The sequence below is a fragment of the Portunus trituberculatus genome, chromosome 44, assembly GCF_017591435.1.
Source record: "Portunus trituberculatus isolate SZX2019 chromosome 44, ASM1759143v1, whole genome shotgun sequence".
In the NCBI taxonomy this organism is placed as follows: domain Eukaryota; kingdom Metazoa; phylum Arthropoda; class Malacostraca; order Decapoda; family Portunidae; genus Portunus; species Portunus trituberculatus.
In genome coordinates, this window is record NC_059298.1 from 18,228,826 (window position 1) to 18,246,725 (window position 17,900).

At 39.9% G+C, this 17,900-nt stretch overlaps 1 protein-coding gene across 8 annotated transcripts in view; it reads right to left on the reverse strand.

The window, feature by feature from the left end:
• Positions 1-17,539, reverse strand: part of LOC123519100 (GON-4-like protein) — a 41,223-nt gene extending 23,684 nt beyond the window's left edge. For 4 of the 8 annotated variants that reach the window (XM_045280317.1, XM_045280316.1, XM_045280318.1 and 1 more), the window contains exons 1-9: positions 17,180-17,539; positions 6,846-7,836; positions 5,884-6,077; positions 5,329-5,524; positions 4,890-5,031; positions 4,451-4,569; positions 4,145-4,319; positions 3,420-3,538; positions 3,027-3,141 (exon numbers count right to left, since the gene is read on the reverse strand). In XM_045280317.1, the coding sequence (XP_045136252.1) occupies positions 3,027-3,141; positions 3,420-3,538; positions 4,145-4,319; positions 4,451-4,569; positions 4,890-5,031; positions 5,329-5,524; positions 5,884-6,077; positions 6,846-7,738 (1,953 nt within the window). In that variant the 5' untranslated portion in view covers positions 7,739-7,836; positions 17,180-17,539. Of the gene's footprint in view, positions 1-3,026; positions 3,142-3,419; positions 3,539-4,144; positions 4,320-4,450; positions 4,570-4,889; positions 5,032-5,328; positions 5,525-5,883; positions 6,078-6,845; positions 7,837-8,192; positions 8,250-17,179 lie in introns of all 8 variants that reach the window. The other 4 variants (XM_045280314.1, XM_045280312.1, XM_045280313.1 and 1 more) reach the window with 4 other exon arrangements.
• Between the last annotated feature and the right edge of the window lie 361 nt (positions 17,540-17,900).

Consider the following 17,900-nt stretch of genomic DNA (forward strand, 5'->3'; position numbering starts at 1 on the left):
AGTGGGTGATAGGACAGAACCCTGAGGAACACCACTGTTAATAGATTTAGGAAAAGAGCAGTGGCCATCTACCACAGCTGGAATAGAATGGTTGGAAAGGAAACTTGAGATAAAGTTGCAGAGAAAAGGATAGAAACCTTAGAGGGCAGTTCTGAAAACAAAGCTTTGTGCCAGACTCTATGAAACGCTTTTAATATATCTAATGTGACATTAAAAGTTTCACCGAAATCTCTAAAAGAGAATGACAAGGACTCAGTAAGGAACACCACAAGATCACCAGTAGAGCGACCTTGATGGAAGCCATACTGGCGATCAGATAGAAAATTGTGAAGGAACAGATTTTTAAGAATCTTCCTATTGAGAAGATCCTAAAACTTTAGACAAGCAAGAGATTAAAGCTATAGGACAATAGTTTGAGGAATTAGAATGGTCACCCTTTTTAGGAACAGGCTGAATGTAGGCAAACTTCCAGTAAGAAGGAAAGGTAGAAGTTGATAGGCATATATGAAAGAGTTTGGCCAGGCAAGGTGCAAGCACGGAGGCAGTTTTTGAGAACAAGAAGAGGGACACCATCAGGACCATAAGCCTTCTGAGGGTTTAGGCCAACAAGGGCATGGAAAACATCATTAAGAAGAATTTTAACTGAAGACATGAAATACTCAGAGGGAGGAGGAGAGGGAGGGACAAGCCCAGAATCATCCAAGGTAGAGTTTTTAACAAAGGTTTGAGAGAAGAGTTCAGCTTTAAAGACAGAAGAGAATGGCACCATCAGGATGAAATAAAGAAGGGTAAGATGAAGAAGTGAAGTTATTGGAGATATTTTTGGCTAGATGCCAGAAGTCTCGAGGGGAGTTTGAGTTTGAAAGATTTTGACATTTTCTATTTAGGAAGAAGTGTTTGGTAAGTTGAAGAACAGACTTGGCATGATTTTGGGCAGAAATATAAAGTGTATGAGATTCAGGAGATGGAAGGCTCAAGTACCTTTTGTGGGCAACCTCTCTATCATGTACACCTAACCCTCCGTTATCGCGTGAAATTGGTGCCAAAAAAACTGCACGATAGCAGAAAATGCAATAACGGAAGTGAAGAATAAATATGAAATAAATAAATTGGTGCCCCAATCAAAAAATTTTCATAAAAAACCAGCTCTGAACAACAAAATACCCCGTGCGAGACTTATTGGTGGTGGTAGTGGTAGTGGTAGTGGTGGCAGTGGCGGTGGTGTTGGTGGTGAGCAGAGTGACTGGAATCAATCAGCTCCCTTATTCAAATCACGTGATGTGAATACACAGCGATGATTGGCTGCTGGCTCCTCCTCCTCCTCCTCATGATCATCATCTTCCTCCCCCTCCACCACATCCTCCTTCTCCCCCAATCTATACACTCATCAGTGTGTGGTTGGGATATGGGTAGTATTATTACTATTACTACTATGGGTTCGCGATAACGACTTTCCAGATGCACTAAAACTGAATTTTGCAGATTTTCATAAGTGTGCAATAACGCCTAAACGCGATAACGGAAGGGTGTATAGCACAAGAACTGGCTGTTTAGAAGGTTTATGTTGAGAAAAAGAATGAGGAATGCATGCCTCATTGCCAGACACTATCACCTCTTTTATGCATTCAGCACACAGAGATGGGTCTCTGACACGGAAACAGTAATCATTCCAGGGAAAATCAGCATAATACCTCCTCAGGTTCCCTCATCTGACAGAGATAAAATGCCAGATGCACCTCTGCTTTGGGGAATTCTGAAGAGGAATTGGAGAAATAGGACAAGATATAGAAATGAGATTGTAATCGGAGGAGCCCAATGGAGAAGATAGGTAACAGCATTAACTGAAGGATTAGAGGTGAGGAAAAGATCAAGAGAATTGAGCATGTCTAGAAGATGGTCAGGGATATGAGTAGGTGTTGCACTAATTGCTCTAGGTCATGGAAGAAAACAGAGTTGAAGGCTAGTTCACCAGGATGGTAAGTGAAGGGAGAAGAAAGCCAAAGCTGGTGGTGAACATTGAAATCTCTAAGGATAGAGATCTCTGCAAAGGGTAGAGAGACATAATGTGCTCTACTTTGGAAGTCAAATAATCAAAGAATGTACTATAGTCAGAAGAGTTAGGGGAGAGACAGACAGCACAGATAAATTTAGTTAGAGAGTGACTGTTGGGTCTAAGCCAGATGGTGGAAAATTTGGAAGATTCAAGAGCATGGGCATGAGAGCAAGTTAAGTCAATGCGCACATAGATGCAACATTGAGCTTTGAAGTGAAAATGAGAATAGAGAACGTAGGAGGGAACAGAGAAGGGGCTACTGTCAGTTGCCTCAGATAGCTGTGTTTCGGTGAGGAAAAGAAGATGAGGTTTAGTAGAGGAGAGGTGGTGTTCTATAGATTGAAAATTAGATCTAAGACTGCGAATGTTGCAGAAGTTAATGATGAAAAAGTTGAGGAGGTGTCAAGACATTTTGGATTGTCAATGAGAGAGCAGTCCGACCTAGGGACATTTCTGGTTCCCTCCCCAGAAGTGGATTCCAAGGCTGGATTTGGAGTTGCCATTTTACAATTTTGAATTTTAAGTGAAGCATGTGTATGTGGTAAGTGCATGTAGTTTTGTGAGAAGTAGGAGAATTGTCTTTAGAAGGCAGGCTGTGACTGCCCCCTCGGGTTGTGAGACACAAAGGGAAATGTTCAGTGAGATCACAACTAGCTTAAATGGAAAGTTCACAGCACCCCCTGAACTACTGTTATTAGACCTTGCAGGGAGTAGATTATCGTTTTGGTAAATGTGTACTACCTCATATATATATATATATATATATATATATATATATATATATATATATATATATATATATATATATATATATATATATATATAATTTTCTTTGCATGGAGCAAAAATTTCAATATAATATGTACTAAAGTACCAAAAAGATGTCAATTAAAATCATGGCTATCACCTTGTAATGCAAATTAGGTGTAGTTTCATAATAGTATTTCTTAGTAATAAATGAGATTGACCATACCTCTTGCTTTGGTTCCTTATCGAAAGTTAGCACACGTTGGACACTCTTCTCCTGGACACTTGGCGTCTTGAACACCACTGGCACTTGGCTGGATGGTGTACCTATGTCTGCACTCCTGTATGAACAATAATTTTTCAGTTCAATTAGAAATAACATTTAAATTTTTTCAAATACTCTAATTTACTATTCAGAGACTGCAATAATGGTGTCAAGGGGACACAAGACAGAATAGTCAAAGTGATTTCTTCTAAAGTGCTCATTACTATCATTATTCCTTTTATCCTTTTTTATAATAATTTTAGGTGAATTATTCTTTCTCCTAGGAATGTACACACAAGGGCTACATAATATCAGCTGACCTACACTCATAGGCAGCTTGGCAGATGGACCAACCTTGAAGAAGAGCATGGAAAGTTGAGGCTGTGATGGGAGCCTGGGGTGGATGCAGACTGCATAGTGGATGGTGTACATGGAGAGCTAGCTGACACTAGGCTCTCTTCATCACTATGCAGCTAAAAAAAAAATAAATAAAAAAAAATAAATAAATAAAAATTAATAAATAAATATAAATATAAATATAAAAAATAAAAAATAAGAATCAATGCATACAAGAATGATTAAGAACAAACAATTGAGGGAAGAAAATTCTGGGTAACGAGAGTGAGGGATGAAGATCTGGAAGAGCTACCATGCAGAATCAAATATAGAAGTCATGTTAAGGTTTTGTCCTGAATAAGAAATATAACTCATGAAACATCATGAAAAACTGGCAAGAAGTTGCATCTACGTGGTTGACAAGCCTGAATCTTTAAAGTTACTGTTCATATCTGTTGCAGGTATAATAATGCTTAAATCAATGCAACAGGATTCATATGTAAAAAAAAATTTACTGTGTTAAGATTTCACATCTGATGATTTAGATATCACTAGTGTTATGCATCACAGGGAAAAATCTTTCAATGCAAGAAATATACTAATGCTTCAGATATTATATGAAAAATTCAAGTTGTTTGAAAAGGCAGCAAAATTTATGACACAAATTCTGTCTCACTATATATACCAGGAAGAGCTGGAATAAGTAGCTGAATTTGCATTGTAGGTCATGTAGAGGAGCTCACCTGGTCATCTGCTTCTGGCTTGTATTCTTCATCCTCATCCTCATCAGGGAAGTCAACAGATACAAGTGCTTGTGTCTCTGGGGTGAAGATGGAGGCAGCACCAGGGGAATGGTTGGACAGTCCGGCCCAGATGCTGCTCTGACCCCTTCCTGCTGCTTGCTGCTCCATTAACTCCCTATTACAAAGAAAAGAAGTTCACACTAACCTATCTTAGGTAGAGCTGACAAAGAACATCACAAGATAAGAATAAAGAACAAAAAGAAAAATAATGAGATTAGAATAATGGAAGTTATTGTAGTAACTTGCCTTGTTTTGGCACGAGTGAGGGTAGGCTCATACACTGCAGACCCAGCAGAACCACCAACAGGAATGCCAAGGACAGTGTTGCGGACCATTGCCAACACATTCTCATCAGTCATCACATTCTGGGGAATAAAAAATTAAGTGACCCAGAAAACATTCAATGAAGACATGCTATGAGTAATATTTTTGTTATCACCACCAGTATGTTGCTTTCTTAGCATCTCTATCATAACCCATACCATTATCTCACAGTAACTAGGAAAAGAACAATTTGAGAAACAAAATATTATTAAAAAAAAAAAAAAAAAAAAAAAAAAAAAAAACAGTAAAATCAGCCATGCATTACTCAGTTAATTGATGCTTTGTAATATGAATATGAAATTGTATCAATGGTAAGCAAGTTGAATAGTAAAGGATAAATAAAAGCAATATCTGTGCTGACCTTGATAATGTTCTTGACATGGATGGCTGTGAGGTGTGTTCGCTCAGCCTTCTCCTCCAGCATTTCATCAATACCAGACTGGATCAACTCGATGACTTCTTGAGGCACTTCCCCTGCAGCTTCTGTCCCTTCTTCCCCACGCCTGTACAATAAGGGTAATCAAAAACTGCACACTCATACACACATTATAACTGATTTTCCAAGATTGCTAGCAGTATGAAATCAGTACATATATTATTTACTTACTTGCATATTCAACTTTTATCTTTGGTACATTTTTCATTTCTCCATATTATACTAAAACTAAAAAATATTACTTTGTACTACCATTGTTGCCTTCGTCTTCTACCAACTAACATTCTTGCATTTTCAACAATAACACAGTTTTACTAGCAATAATAATCTAAAAAATGTGACTAAAACACTTATTTGAGCATACATTTTTTTCTTTGACTTGGGAGGGGAAGTTCCTTTTCTCTTCTTCGGTGACTCATCATGTGCCACAATAGTTAAGGCACCCTCATCATCCTCTTCATCCTCTGAAGTGTAACACTCATTGTAATTTTGATATACCTCACTCTCCTCTCCCTTCATCAATGGACTAATTTTGCTTGGCTTCATCTTTGGGCTTGGGTCTGTATAGAGAGAAAAAGAGTATTGGTCTGTAAAAATCTTTGCCACCTACAAATCAAGGACCTCAAGATATAAGAAGGCATAGATAATATTCCAAGAGTCACATTCACTATCTTATTCTTTAGAACACACCTACAAATTTAATTCAACATAATCTTACCAGCACCTCACGCACACTCTTAATTTATCTTACCTACATATATTTGACTAAAACTATTATTCTCCACTTCTCCATTATTGTACCATCTTACTTTCATAGGTATTCACATAATTTTTCATTTCCCATATAAGTAAAGGGAAAGTGTAAGAAAAGTAGAGTGAATAAATTAAGTTTCATTCCAAAATGTAAGAAAGAATTCACCTGGATCAAGTTTGCGAGGTGAAAAGGCAGTGCTTTTTCTGGAACGTTTCCTCTTAGCAGAGCTGCTGCCACTTCGGTTCTCTTCCCTTGCATTTGACTCCTCTGATGGACTGCCAAAATCAAGCTTCCTCTGTTTTTTTGGAGTCTTGTGTACCTGAGAGAGAGCACCCTTCTGGAGGTGTCGTCTCTCACAGCTGCAACAGTATCAGTTTTAAAGTTATTATCAAGTATTTTCCCAAGACAAGCATTTTTATCACTTATTCTCTGTTCTGTAATCTAAGTTCAAAGTATCACAAAAAGCTTTCCTATTTCTTTTAACATATGAGGAAAACAATACTAGCAGCAATCTTTCTTTTGCTATGAGTAATATTCATTCTAATAAAGAATTTTATCATGTTTAAAGCATTAAAACAATCATAGAAGACTTTCCATGTGTGTGTGTGTGTGTGTGTGTGTGTGTGTGTGTGTGTGTGTGTGTGTGTGTGTGTGTGTGTGTGTGTGTGTGTGTGCATGTGTGCGTGTGTGTGTGTGTGTGTCTGTGTGTGTGTGTCTGTGTGTGTGTGTAATTCACCACGGTCGCCTACTGGTCACCCAGCCAGTCTTCCCCATTACGGAGCGAGCTCAGAGCTCATAGACCGATCTTCGGGTAGGACTGAGACCACAACACACTCCACACACCGGGAAAGCGAGGCCACAACCCTTGAGTTACATCCCGTATCTATTTACTGCTAGGTGAACAGGGGCTACACATTAAGAGGCTTGCCCATTTGCCTCGCCGCACCGGGACTCGAACCTGGCCCTCTCGATTGTGAGTCAAGTGTGCTAACCACTACACTACGCGGTGTGTGTGTGTGTGTGTGTGTGTGTGTGTGTGTGTGTGTGTGTGTGTGTGTGTGTGTGTGTGTGTGTGTGTGTGTGTGTGTGTGTTTTGTTTCTCACCTCACCGAATAAAACAGACCTACCTAGCATTGAGAAAATGTAGTTCCTGCAGCAGACCTTCTGTTGGGAAGTCCTCCACCTCTGAGTCTTCTGTTTCTGTTTCTGTTGTCTCAACCTCCTTCCTTTGTATTGGGCTGGAAATGACAGTTTCTTCTTCTTCCTCCTCCTCCTCCTTATCTGTTTCGTTTTGCTGTACAACCTTTCCTTTCTTTCTTTTAGAGCTCCCTTCTTCCTCTGTTATGAACTCTGCCTCTTTCTTCCTTTTTTTGTTAAATACATCTAATTTTTCTTTCTTTTTTTCTACTTCTTTAATATTTCTGAGGTTCATTTCATTGTCAGTGATGTTAATTTCTTTTTCTGTTATTACTTCTTCCATCCTTTCATTATTTTCAAGATTCTCTACATCTATTTCCTCTCCTTCAATATCTTCTTCCTCTTCTACTTCTTCCTCTTCTCCTTCCTCCTCCTCCTCCTCCTCCTCTTCCTCCTCCTCCTCCTCCTCTTCCTCCTCCTCTACCTCTTCCTCCTCCTCCTCCTCCTCTACCTCTTCCTCCTCCTCTTCTTCTTCTAACTCATCTTCTTCCTCTTCCTCATCTTCTAACTCTTCCTCATCTTCTTCATCTTCACCATAATCCCCATCTTCTTCTTCATTTTCTTCTAAAGGTCCACATTCACTCTTCTCTTTCTGCCTTGTCTCTTCCATTCTTCTTTTACTTCCAGCATTAGAGTGAGTCCCATTCTGGTCTTTATGTGTTTCTGTCTTTTCAGAGCTAATTTTGGAGGAAGGGAGTGAGGCTTCATCTGGTGATACATTCTGCCCTTCTACAAAATTGTTTGATACATTTGCACATGGTCTCTGGTGTTGCTGTTGTTCTTGTGATGTTGTGAGTTGTTTCTTGGTCTTTCCTACTTCCATTTCTTGTCTAAGTTGTTCTCCTTCCTTTCTGTAGACTGCAATATGTTTGTGCAGCAGCTTGGTCACTCATTCAAAAAGGTTATCATACTGTCTCCATCCTGTAACAAGTACCAAATTACATAAATATTATGATGTCTTGTAAGTTTCAGAATAGATATGTCACCCTTGCATTTCACCACATTCCACAGCGTACTGATTATAATATCAAGTTAATAGGGATCCTTATGCACAAAGCTGAACACTTTCATTTGTCTGATTATCAAAATATACTTAAAGAAGAATCTTTACCAACTGTACTAAAGTAAAGTTCACATGCCAATTTGCAACTGAAATTGCAAGTCGCTACAAATATTGACTGAGCCCTTATAGTCGGAAAATTTCACATGTAGTGACTGGAAAGTATCGACTAGTTGGCACCTTGGCGGGAACTGAATGTAAACAAACAGCTACCCACCAAGATGTTTTCCTCCCGTGACGATCCTGAAGTGGTGGTTGCTCTTCTTTTGGCGTACTGGAAGAGTCAACAGGAAAGAAAATGCCTGTGGATACGTCCCTGGCTAAGAAGAAGGAAAGAAAGGAGTGTCTACCACACACTAGTCTTAAGAAGACCATGCACAATTACCATCACATTAAATCCTGACAAGTCATCTATCCTCACCTCCAACAACACCCTACATTCAGGAAAATAGTTCTTGGACAGTGGCAGCTATTTTGTTTACTGTATGATTTTTCTTTCTTTTTTACTGTATGATTAATTTCTGGGGTCCCAGATGTGTTCTTTTTCCCTCACCAACTCTAACATCTTTTCCACACCTGGAGACCACACTTTCAAAGCTTACTCCGTGACGTCACAACATACATAAAGTTACACATTGACTGAACAAGACCAACATGTTGGTCTTGTTTAATGACTGATTTCTCCTGTTGCTAGGCACCAATATTCAGTTGGAAATTCTACTGACTTGCAATTTCAGTTGCAAATTAGCCCATGTGAACCCACCTTAAGAATACAGCATTGATGGTAGATGATTTTCAATTTATAATCAAATGAAGAAGAATAAAAAAAAAAACTCATGTTTTCATATCAATATTCTTCATATACTCATTGAGTTGTCTGTAAGCTTAAAGGAAAATCTTATATAGGAAATTTCAAAAATTTCCCATACAGGTCTGGATGTGTTAAAAAGATTAAAAAAAATTTCAGTTCCAATATTTTTTTCTGATTATTAGAATAGACTCTTCAATGGGGAGTTTTCAGAACTAATCCACCAGATGTCACTGCTGCTACATGTTCTTTACTGACATGAGCTAAATTATTGTTGCATTAGATCCCATGTGCATACAGATGCATAGAACATTGATTATTATGATACTGTTAACATTCTATATCTACTTTTAAATATCATGTATAAATAATTTTGGGAGAAGTTGGTCAAAACAAATATTTTTTGGTAATTATCTTGTAATACTGCTATCAATATCTTAAATACAGGATATTACAAGTCTAAAATCTACTGATTTTGACAATGAAAAAGGTAAAAACTTTGACTAGTCTATATTGTATGACCCAGCTTACTCAGTAACATTGTGATATGTGTATTGTTATTTTCATGGGAATTTTAGAATCACTTTCATCATGATCAAGAGTCAGCAAAACAATCGAGCAAAGAATAAGCATATCACTGGACAGCTGTAGAGTGAGGACAGAGAAATATATGAAGCTTTTCTCCTCCTCATGGTATAGTGGCATGGACATTACAGCAGGAATTCACTATAATTGTCAAATGGTATGTTTGTTAAGTTAAACAGGTGGGTAGCCCAGGTTAGGTTAGACAGCAACACTCTCACCAGGATACTTGAGTTGCCTATTCTTAATTAAAATTGTTATTTCCATTAACTAATAAGTTGAGCTGTGCAGTTTGGAATATTGAGTGACACAGACATATTGTCTTCATATTTACTGTTAACTGGATTAATACACTTCCAATCAAGGGTGTACTCTTTTGGAAATGTGGAGGTGAACAAATAAGCCTCAATGCCAGTTTACAAGAAAATCAACTTATATATATTTGTTCATGTGTTTCTACTTAGAAGGAATTATGTAGAAAATACATTATATTGACTTATTGTATCTCTGTGTTTACAGAATGACATTGCAGGTATGTTCTATATTACCCCTGTGAGAGCAAAGAGGATATGTACTATGCTGCCATCAGGTGACAACCAATAGTTCTGAAAACGCTCCATTAAAGAAAACTCTTACAATCAGTTATTAAAGTGTTTTTGAGTTCCTAGGAATACAGCATAGCTAAATAAAAAAAATATATTCACTTTAAAATAAAAATGAAAATACTTAAAAAATTAACTTTTCAATGAATACATAATTCTTCTATCAATATTCTTCTTCTCCAAATACTCAATGAACTCCACACAATACAGTTGTGCTCAAGAAAATATAACTGCCAAGAATTCAGCGAAAGACCTTGGAGTGTGCAGTGATGCCACATAGGACAAGTCACCTCAATTGCAAGACAACTGGAAGGCTGGGTCCTCAGGACCTTCCAGACAAGGAATGCAAAATGTTTGCTGACTGTATAGAAAGCTCTCATCATGCCACGCTTAGAATCTTGATGTCAGCTCTGGTGTTCTTACAAGATAATAGACATCATGGACAATGAAATCCTGCAAGTGTCATTCACTAGCATGATCCACGGGCCTCAGCACTTAAACTACTGCTCCTTAAACTTAAGGAGCTGAAGCTGTAATATCTTTAGAGATGCAGGCAACACTACATAATCATTTATGTCAAGGAGGTCTTGGAACACAGGGTGCCAAACACCACTATCCAGGAGACCCACCACCCCAAGAGAGGGAGGCTGTGTTATGTGAGAACCACTCCAGGCTTGACCAAAATAGCTTCACTTTCAGTGGCACAAGACTGTTCAACTGTATCCCCACCTCAATGAGGAGCATAATGGGGTTGTCACCTGACACCTTCAAGAACCACCTTGACAAGTGTCTGGTAAATATCTTAGTTCAGCCACCAACACCAAGCTATATAAGCACCAATTTGCAGTTTCAACCAAAAATGGAATTTGTGATGTGGCTTATGTTTTTCTGATGAAAAATATAGTGAACTGATTGATGGTATGTATAATTAGTCGCAAATGAATGTTTTTCAAGTTATGACTTTTTTCAACTCCAGCTTATGCCTATCTCTTATTCCCAACGATCTTGAGGACCTATGGGCAATTGAGGGTTTTGGGTGGGACAGCATTAAATTGAGTAATGTGCATTGCAAGAGGTTGAAAATCAACAATATCTCGGAAAAAAAAAAAACTAAGAATACTTTGATGGTGGGCAGGTAGCAAATAGATTGCTCTGTTTATGTTGAACAGCATTGTTATTTTTGCCAAGGCTACATTTCTGGTTATATCTGCTACCTCACCCCTCCCAAGGGTTACTAACCAAAGCCAACCTAATAATCTCCTTGCCCAGGGGAGGGTGCAGTTCCCCTTGGATGCCCCCAATGGTTACCAACCAAACCCACTGTAATAACCTCCTAGATGGAAGTACTGTGCCTCCTAGACTGGCCCAAAGGGTACTAACCAAACCAAATATTATAATCTGGATTTAATACTTGTTAGAAATTCATTGGTTGGGTGAAACTAGAAATTGTCTGATGCAGCATCCCCTCTCCGGCTAAAAGGTTATAATGTTGGGTCTAGTTAATAACCCTTTGGAGGCCGAGGGGAGAGCACAGCCCCCATGGCTAGAAGGGTACTACATTGGGTTTGGTTAGTAACCCCTGGGGATGTCTGAAGGGCTGCATTCCTCCCCCCTCCAATCTAGAAGATTATAAGGTTGGGTTTATTTAGTATCCAGGGGGTTTGATTTTTTACCTCTTTTGCAATGTACATTACTTGATTTAAGAGGGTATCACACTAGCCTATGATACATGGAAAGCAGGCCATGGTTCTTGGTGTGAAACCAGAAACATTATCGCAAAAAGTAGCCCGCATTCTTGCTACGCTAGGCAAATGACCCAGCAACCAAGACCAAGCCTAATCAAAACAAACCAGAACACAACCATGCTCCTTATAGCTCAACCTGTGCTCCGTGCTGCCATTGCACTTACACTTCCTGTTATTGAAGAAAAGGAAACTAGAGAAGAACTGAAAGACAACTTTGGAATCACAGATGGTTGCCATGAGCCCAAACTATTGACATGGCTTTACGGTCATTTCACCCACATGTCAGTTCGCCCACAAGTTGAATCAGTTCTCCCACACTGAGGTGTCAGTTCGCCCACACTCAGGAGTCAGTTCGCCTACACTCAGGAGTCAGTTCGCCCACAATCAGGAGTCAGTTCACCCACAATCAGGAGTCAGTTCGCCCACACTCAGGAGTCAGTTCATACAAAACACTATCTTATATTTAAAGGGGTTTATCTGAATTCTAAAAGTAAAATAAATATTGCGAATAAACATTCATATAAAATTCATGTAGAAATGACATCATCTAAAAACAAATCATGTATCAAAAACACTTTGTATTCTAAAAGTAAAATAAAATATATTTAGTACTCATAGTAAGGTAGGAAACATTATGCTTTTGGCCCATTCAAATAAGAGCATGACTTCAGAAGCTTAAACGCTGATCTTTCGCCCATCACGTATTCGTCCCAAAGAGTGAATAATTTTGTCTGAAGGTCCTTATATTGTTTTCGTTGAATCATGCTGAGCTTTCTTTCGGACACCAATCTTATATGTATAGATGTTAATAGCGCTTCTTTATGCAGCAGGTTTACCAATACATAAAACTGTAAACTACTTCTACCTGCTGCAAGTTTATTTAGCCTATTATACCACCCTTCAATGTCATTATTGGTACGCACAGATTTCTGGAATACACTCCAAGTGGAAGATGGCCCCAGAGAGCCGTTGATCCAGGTTCTTTCAATACAGTTTAATACTTAGCGTACTTGAGTACCCGTTGCTTTGGATGAGTCGTTGAAACATCACAGTAATTTCAGTCTTTGGCAGAAATGGAAGAGCCATCAGCTTTCGTAAAAACCTGTACGTTGCTTCAACGTGAGTATACGTCACTTGAAGCCCAACCTCTTGTATCTTGGAGAAAATACAGAAGAAATACTACTTAAAACAATGCCACTTGACATTTGGCTGCTTCTCTCTCTCTCTCTCTCTCTCTCTCTCTCTCTCTCTCTCTCTCTCTCTCTCTCTCTCTCTCTCTCTCTGTGTGTGTGTGTGTGTGTGTGTGTGTGTGTGTGTGTGTGTGTGTGTGTGTGTGTGTGTGTGTGTGTGTGTGTTTCACTGTTTGATCGGCTGCAGTCTCTGACAAGACAGCCAGACGTTACCCTACGGAACGAGCTCAGAGCTCATTATTTCCAATCTTCGGATAGGCCTGATCAGACCAGGCACACACCACACACCAGGACAACAAGGTCACAACTCCTCGATTTACATCCCGTACCTACTCACTGCTAGGTGAACAGGGCTACGTGAAAGGAGACACACCCAAATATCTCCACCCGGCCGGGAATCGAACCCCGGTCCTCTGGCTTGTGAAGCCAGCGCTCTAACCACTGAGCTACTGGGTGTGTGTGTGTGTTTTTCACTGTTTGATCTGCTGCAGTCTCTGACGAGACAGCCAGATGTTACCCTACGGAACGAGCTCAGAGCTCATTATTTCCGATCTTGGGATAGACCTGAGACCAGGCACACACCACACACCGGGACAACAAGGTCACAACTCCTCGATTTACATCCCGTACCTACTCACTGCTAGGTGAACAGGGGCTACGTGAAGGAGACACACCCAAATATCTCCACCCGGCCGGGGAATCGAACCCCGGTCATCTGGCTTGTGAAGCCAGCGCTCTAACCACTGAGCTACCGGGCCGTGTGTGTGTGTGTGTGTGTGTGTGTGTGTGTGTGTGTGTGTGTGTGTGTGTGTGTGTGTGTGTGTGTGTGTGTGTGTGTGTGTGTGTGTTGGAACAATCCACAAGTTTACTCACCTTTCTCCATATAGTTTGTGTCCAGTGGAAAATGCATCCCTTGATAGTTACAAAACAGTAGCACCTCAGGCAGCACTTTCCAAAGTGCTTTTTTGAAGTCAATAGTTATATGCTTGACTGATATTTCCTCTTGAAGACAGTTTAAAAGTACATTAAAAACTTCACAACAATCATTTTTTTTTCTTCCTGACATTAAAACAAACAACCGGGGAACTTGTTTCACACAATGATCTGTTCTTACGAATGCATTTACAGTAAGTAATTGAGAAAAGGGGTGTCTACAGAGCTTGAATGTCCCATCAATATACCATGATTTGGCTTTGCTTAGAAGTTCCATTTGCTGATCTGTTGCAAACATCAAGTGGCGCTGTCCAAGGACCCTCACATCCGTTCTCAAGAATTTGCTTGGGATATGGTTCTCGTCAAGTTCGAATGCTAGGTCCTTGGGTTCAGCAGGTCTTAATTTTTCCCTCTGCCTGTTTGCTGTCCTAGCCAAGTTTTTGGGCTTTGGAAGACTCGGGCAAGGTTTATTTCGTAGTTCTTGCAAGAGAACCTGAATGGATTGAAATGTTGGCATTAATCGCAATTACTAATAGTATAAAATTTTGGCATGTTCAACATTTTCCTACTTATTCTTAACTCCTCTTGATCACCCTAAAACAAACATAGACACACAGACTGACATACAGAGTTCAGTGGCTGCCCATGCATAGGCTCTGTGGAAATGCAGCACCCACTACTAGTTAACTAATGTAATGTCGGTAGCCATCCCTTATTTTAGCTGTGCACACAGGAGGCTGGCTGTGCGGCTGCTGTTCCCTCAGTGGCGCAGTCACGCAGTGCCGACCTTGGCACACTGGTGGAAGGAAATTTCTGGGAGCAGCACCTCCACTAATTTCAAGTACGAGCAGCCACTGATACAGGCAAACACACACACACACACACACACACACACACACACACACACACACACACACACACACACACACACACACACACACACACACGCCCGGTAGCTCAGTGGTTAGAGCGCTGGCTTCACAAGTCAGAGGACCAGGGTTCGATTTCCTGGCCGAGTGGAGATATTTGGGTGTGTCTCCTTTACATGTAGCCCCTGTTCACCTAGCAGTGAGTAGGTACGGGATGTAAATCGAGGAGTTGTGACCTTGTTGTCCCGGTGTGTGGTGTGTGCCTGGTCTCAGGCCTATCCGAAAATCTGAGCTCATTATTTCTGTCTGGCTGTCTCGTCAGAGACTGCTGCATATCAAACAGTGAAACACACATCTCATCAACTATGGCAGAAGCTGGTTTGAAGATATCTTGTACTGCCATTTTCTTCACCTGAGATGTGATGTTTGTTGAGATGTGATGTCATGTTGTCCCGGTGTGTGGTGTGTGCCTGGTCTCAGGCCTATCCGAAAATCTGAGCTCATTATTTCTGTCTGGCTGTCTCGTCAGAGACTGCTGCATATCAAACAGTGAAACACACATCTCATCAACTATGGTAGAAGCTGGTTTGAAGATATCTTGTACTGCCATTTTCTTCACCTGAGATGTGATGTTTGTTGTTGGAGATGAATCGGCAGATGGAGGATGATTGTGCGTATTTCTTTTCACAAAGGTCTTATTTCTTTGTGTGACCGTTGCTTTGCAGGGATTGTCCTTGGGCCGGACAGTACATTGCCAATATGTTACATGTGGCCTTCCTAGTTTGATGTTATAAGTGTATCCAAGATCATCAATAAGCTTGTTTTGACCTCTTTTGGTGCCACCCTCAAATAGCTGAAACGAGGGCAACACAAGAGGGTTAACTTGTGCCTCACTTTGCAGAGGTGGGTCATCAAGTGATGTTTCAAGTTCCAGTGAAGAAATATCTTGTTCTTCATTCAAATTGTCTTGCAGATGTACACCAAATGAAGATTCTATTTCAGTTGAAATGTCTTGAGATGTAGCTTCTTCCTTAGTGCACAAAGTACAAGTCCAGTCAATTGTATTGTCAGACCTCACGGCTGCCCAATAATCTCCTCTAGATACACTGGTATCACATTTTCTGTGTGCCCACCTGCAGCAGAACTCGCAATGTAGCCCTTCCTGTCTTGGCTGTACAGGAAAACCACACGAAATACAGAGTTCTGGAAAGACTGTCATCATGTCAGGAACTGAGGGCATACGATAGCTTTCTGTAATGACAAGACCTACTTTCACGGTTCATTTTTATAATTCGATTAAACTACTTAACTGGTTAACCATTTAACTATAAGAAGCACTCGTTCAGTCCGTTCTCTCTCTCTCTCTCTCTGAGAGAATTATCTATTGTGGGAAAACTGACTCTAACGAGTGTAGGCGAACTGACTCCTCAGTGTGGGCTAACTGACTCCTCAGTGTGGGCGAACTCACTTTGGGCGAAACGACTTTTTGTTGTGGGCGAACTGGTTGTGTGGGCAAAATAACCGGATACCATTGACATGATATGCATATATATCATCTTTCTAGACTGATGAAACATATTATTTAATATTTCAATGTGAAAAATTTAGGCACGTTTTTCTAGTTTGAATAATAGGGTTTTACTACATATCTTATGGGTTTTTTTTCTTATTGGGAGAGCATACAGAGGACCAGAATGGATATGTAGCCATCCCAACTTTGCTCCACTAATCTCAGAAAAGTTCCAGCTATCTGGAGCGGATGTTCCTCATTCACCATATCATAGGTCAGTGTGATACCCCCTTAATACTCCCCCCACCCAAAAGCCCCAATTTCCCATAGGTTCCCCAAGATTGTTGAGAATAAGAGACAGGTATAAGTTGGAGTTAAAAAAGAGTCATAACTCAAAAATATACATTTGTGATGGAAATGATATTAATCAATTCACTACATTTCTTAACAAAAATACAAGCCACATCACAGATTCTATGGTTGGGTGAAACTGCAAATTGATTGTCTTTATCATGAAGTTGCTACATGGTGCTTTGGGAAAGCTACTGTTCAAGTATGATGAATAACTATATTTTGTACTTATTCCAATGCTGTATATACTATCCAGTCATTACTTATCTAAGTCTATTGCGAATCAATTATATCTTGGTTTGGCACACCAGCAGCTCTGGGCTCTCCCTAGTTCTATCGACTTTTCGCTTATTTTTGCTACTTTCATTAAGCAAGGTTGACAACCAGGTATGTAAATCGCCTACAGGACTGGTGTGCCGTGGGAAAGGAGCCACCTGGACACAGTGGAGTCCCAGCTCAACTGCGTCATTAACGAATGGAATATTCTTTAATCTAGTGACCTATCTAGTCCCATTTCACTAACCTGTGGCGCTCTACAGAATATCTGAGAATAAGAAATATGCATCACCACATAATATTCCACCTACAATACACGGAACTGATTCCATATTTACCCACTTAGTGCTGTTCCTGTTATACCTCCAACACTGGATTACCTGCTGGCTCACATTCACCACGAATAGGTACTGCAACATTCGAAAAATGATCCGCTTCTTCCTTCCTTCTGTGTGGCGGGACCGCGGGATGTTTGTTATGGGTTGCATTCGACACTCGGCGCGTCTCGGACTCACGGACTGCAAGACACGGTAAAATCTAAATATTTTCATAATCCTTCAGTCAATCCCTTAAACTTCCTTTCCTGTTTCCTCTAGACCCTTTCAGTTCGTTGAGATTTCATTGAGCTTCACTTTTGTTCTTCCATGTACTCACTAACTCCACTTGATTCCAGTCCTTTCTAGAATTTCCTATAAAAATATTTTCATAGTCCTTCCAGTCAATTCTTTAAACTTCCATGGCTTTCCTATTTCCTCCAGACGCTTTCAGTTCTTCCAGATTTCATTTCACTTTAAAGTACATTCTCGGCACACTCTCATCTCTGTTTAGGTAACAGCTCTACTTGTGATTACCCACCCATGAAATATAGGTATTATGATCGATATATTAGTATTATGAATATAAGTATTATGAATGATAAATAACCAAACTTAGTAACCAATCTATATAAATGGATAATAGGAGTCTTTTTAGTTCTTGGCAAATGCTTATAACATGAGCATTTTCCGACACATTCCTTTCTCCTTAATATGTGAGAGAAAGGATAGTGAGTTAGTTGAG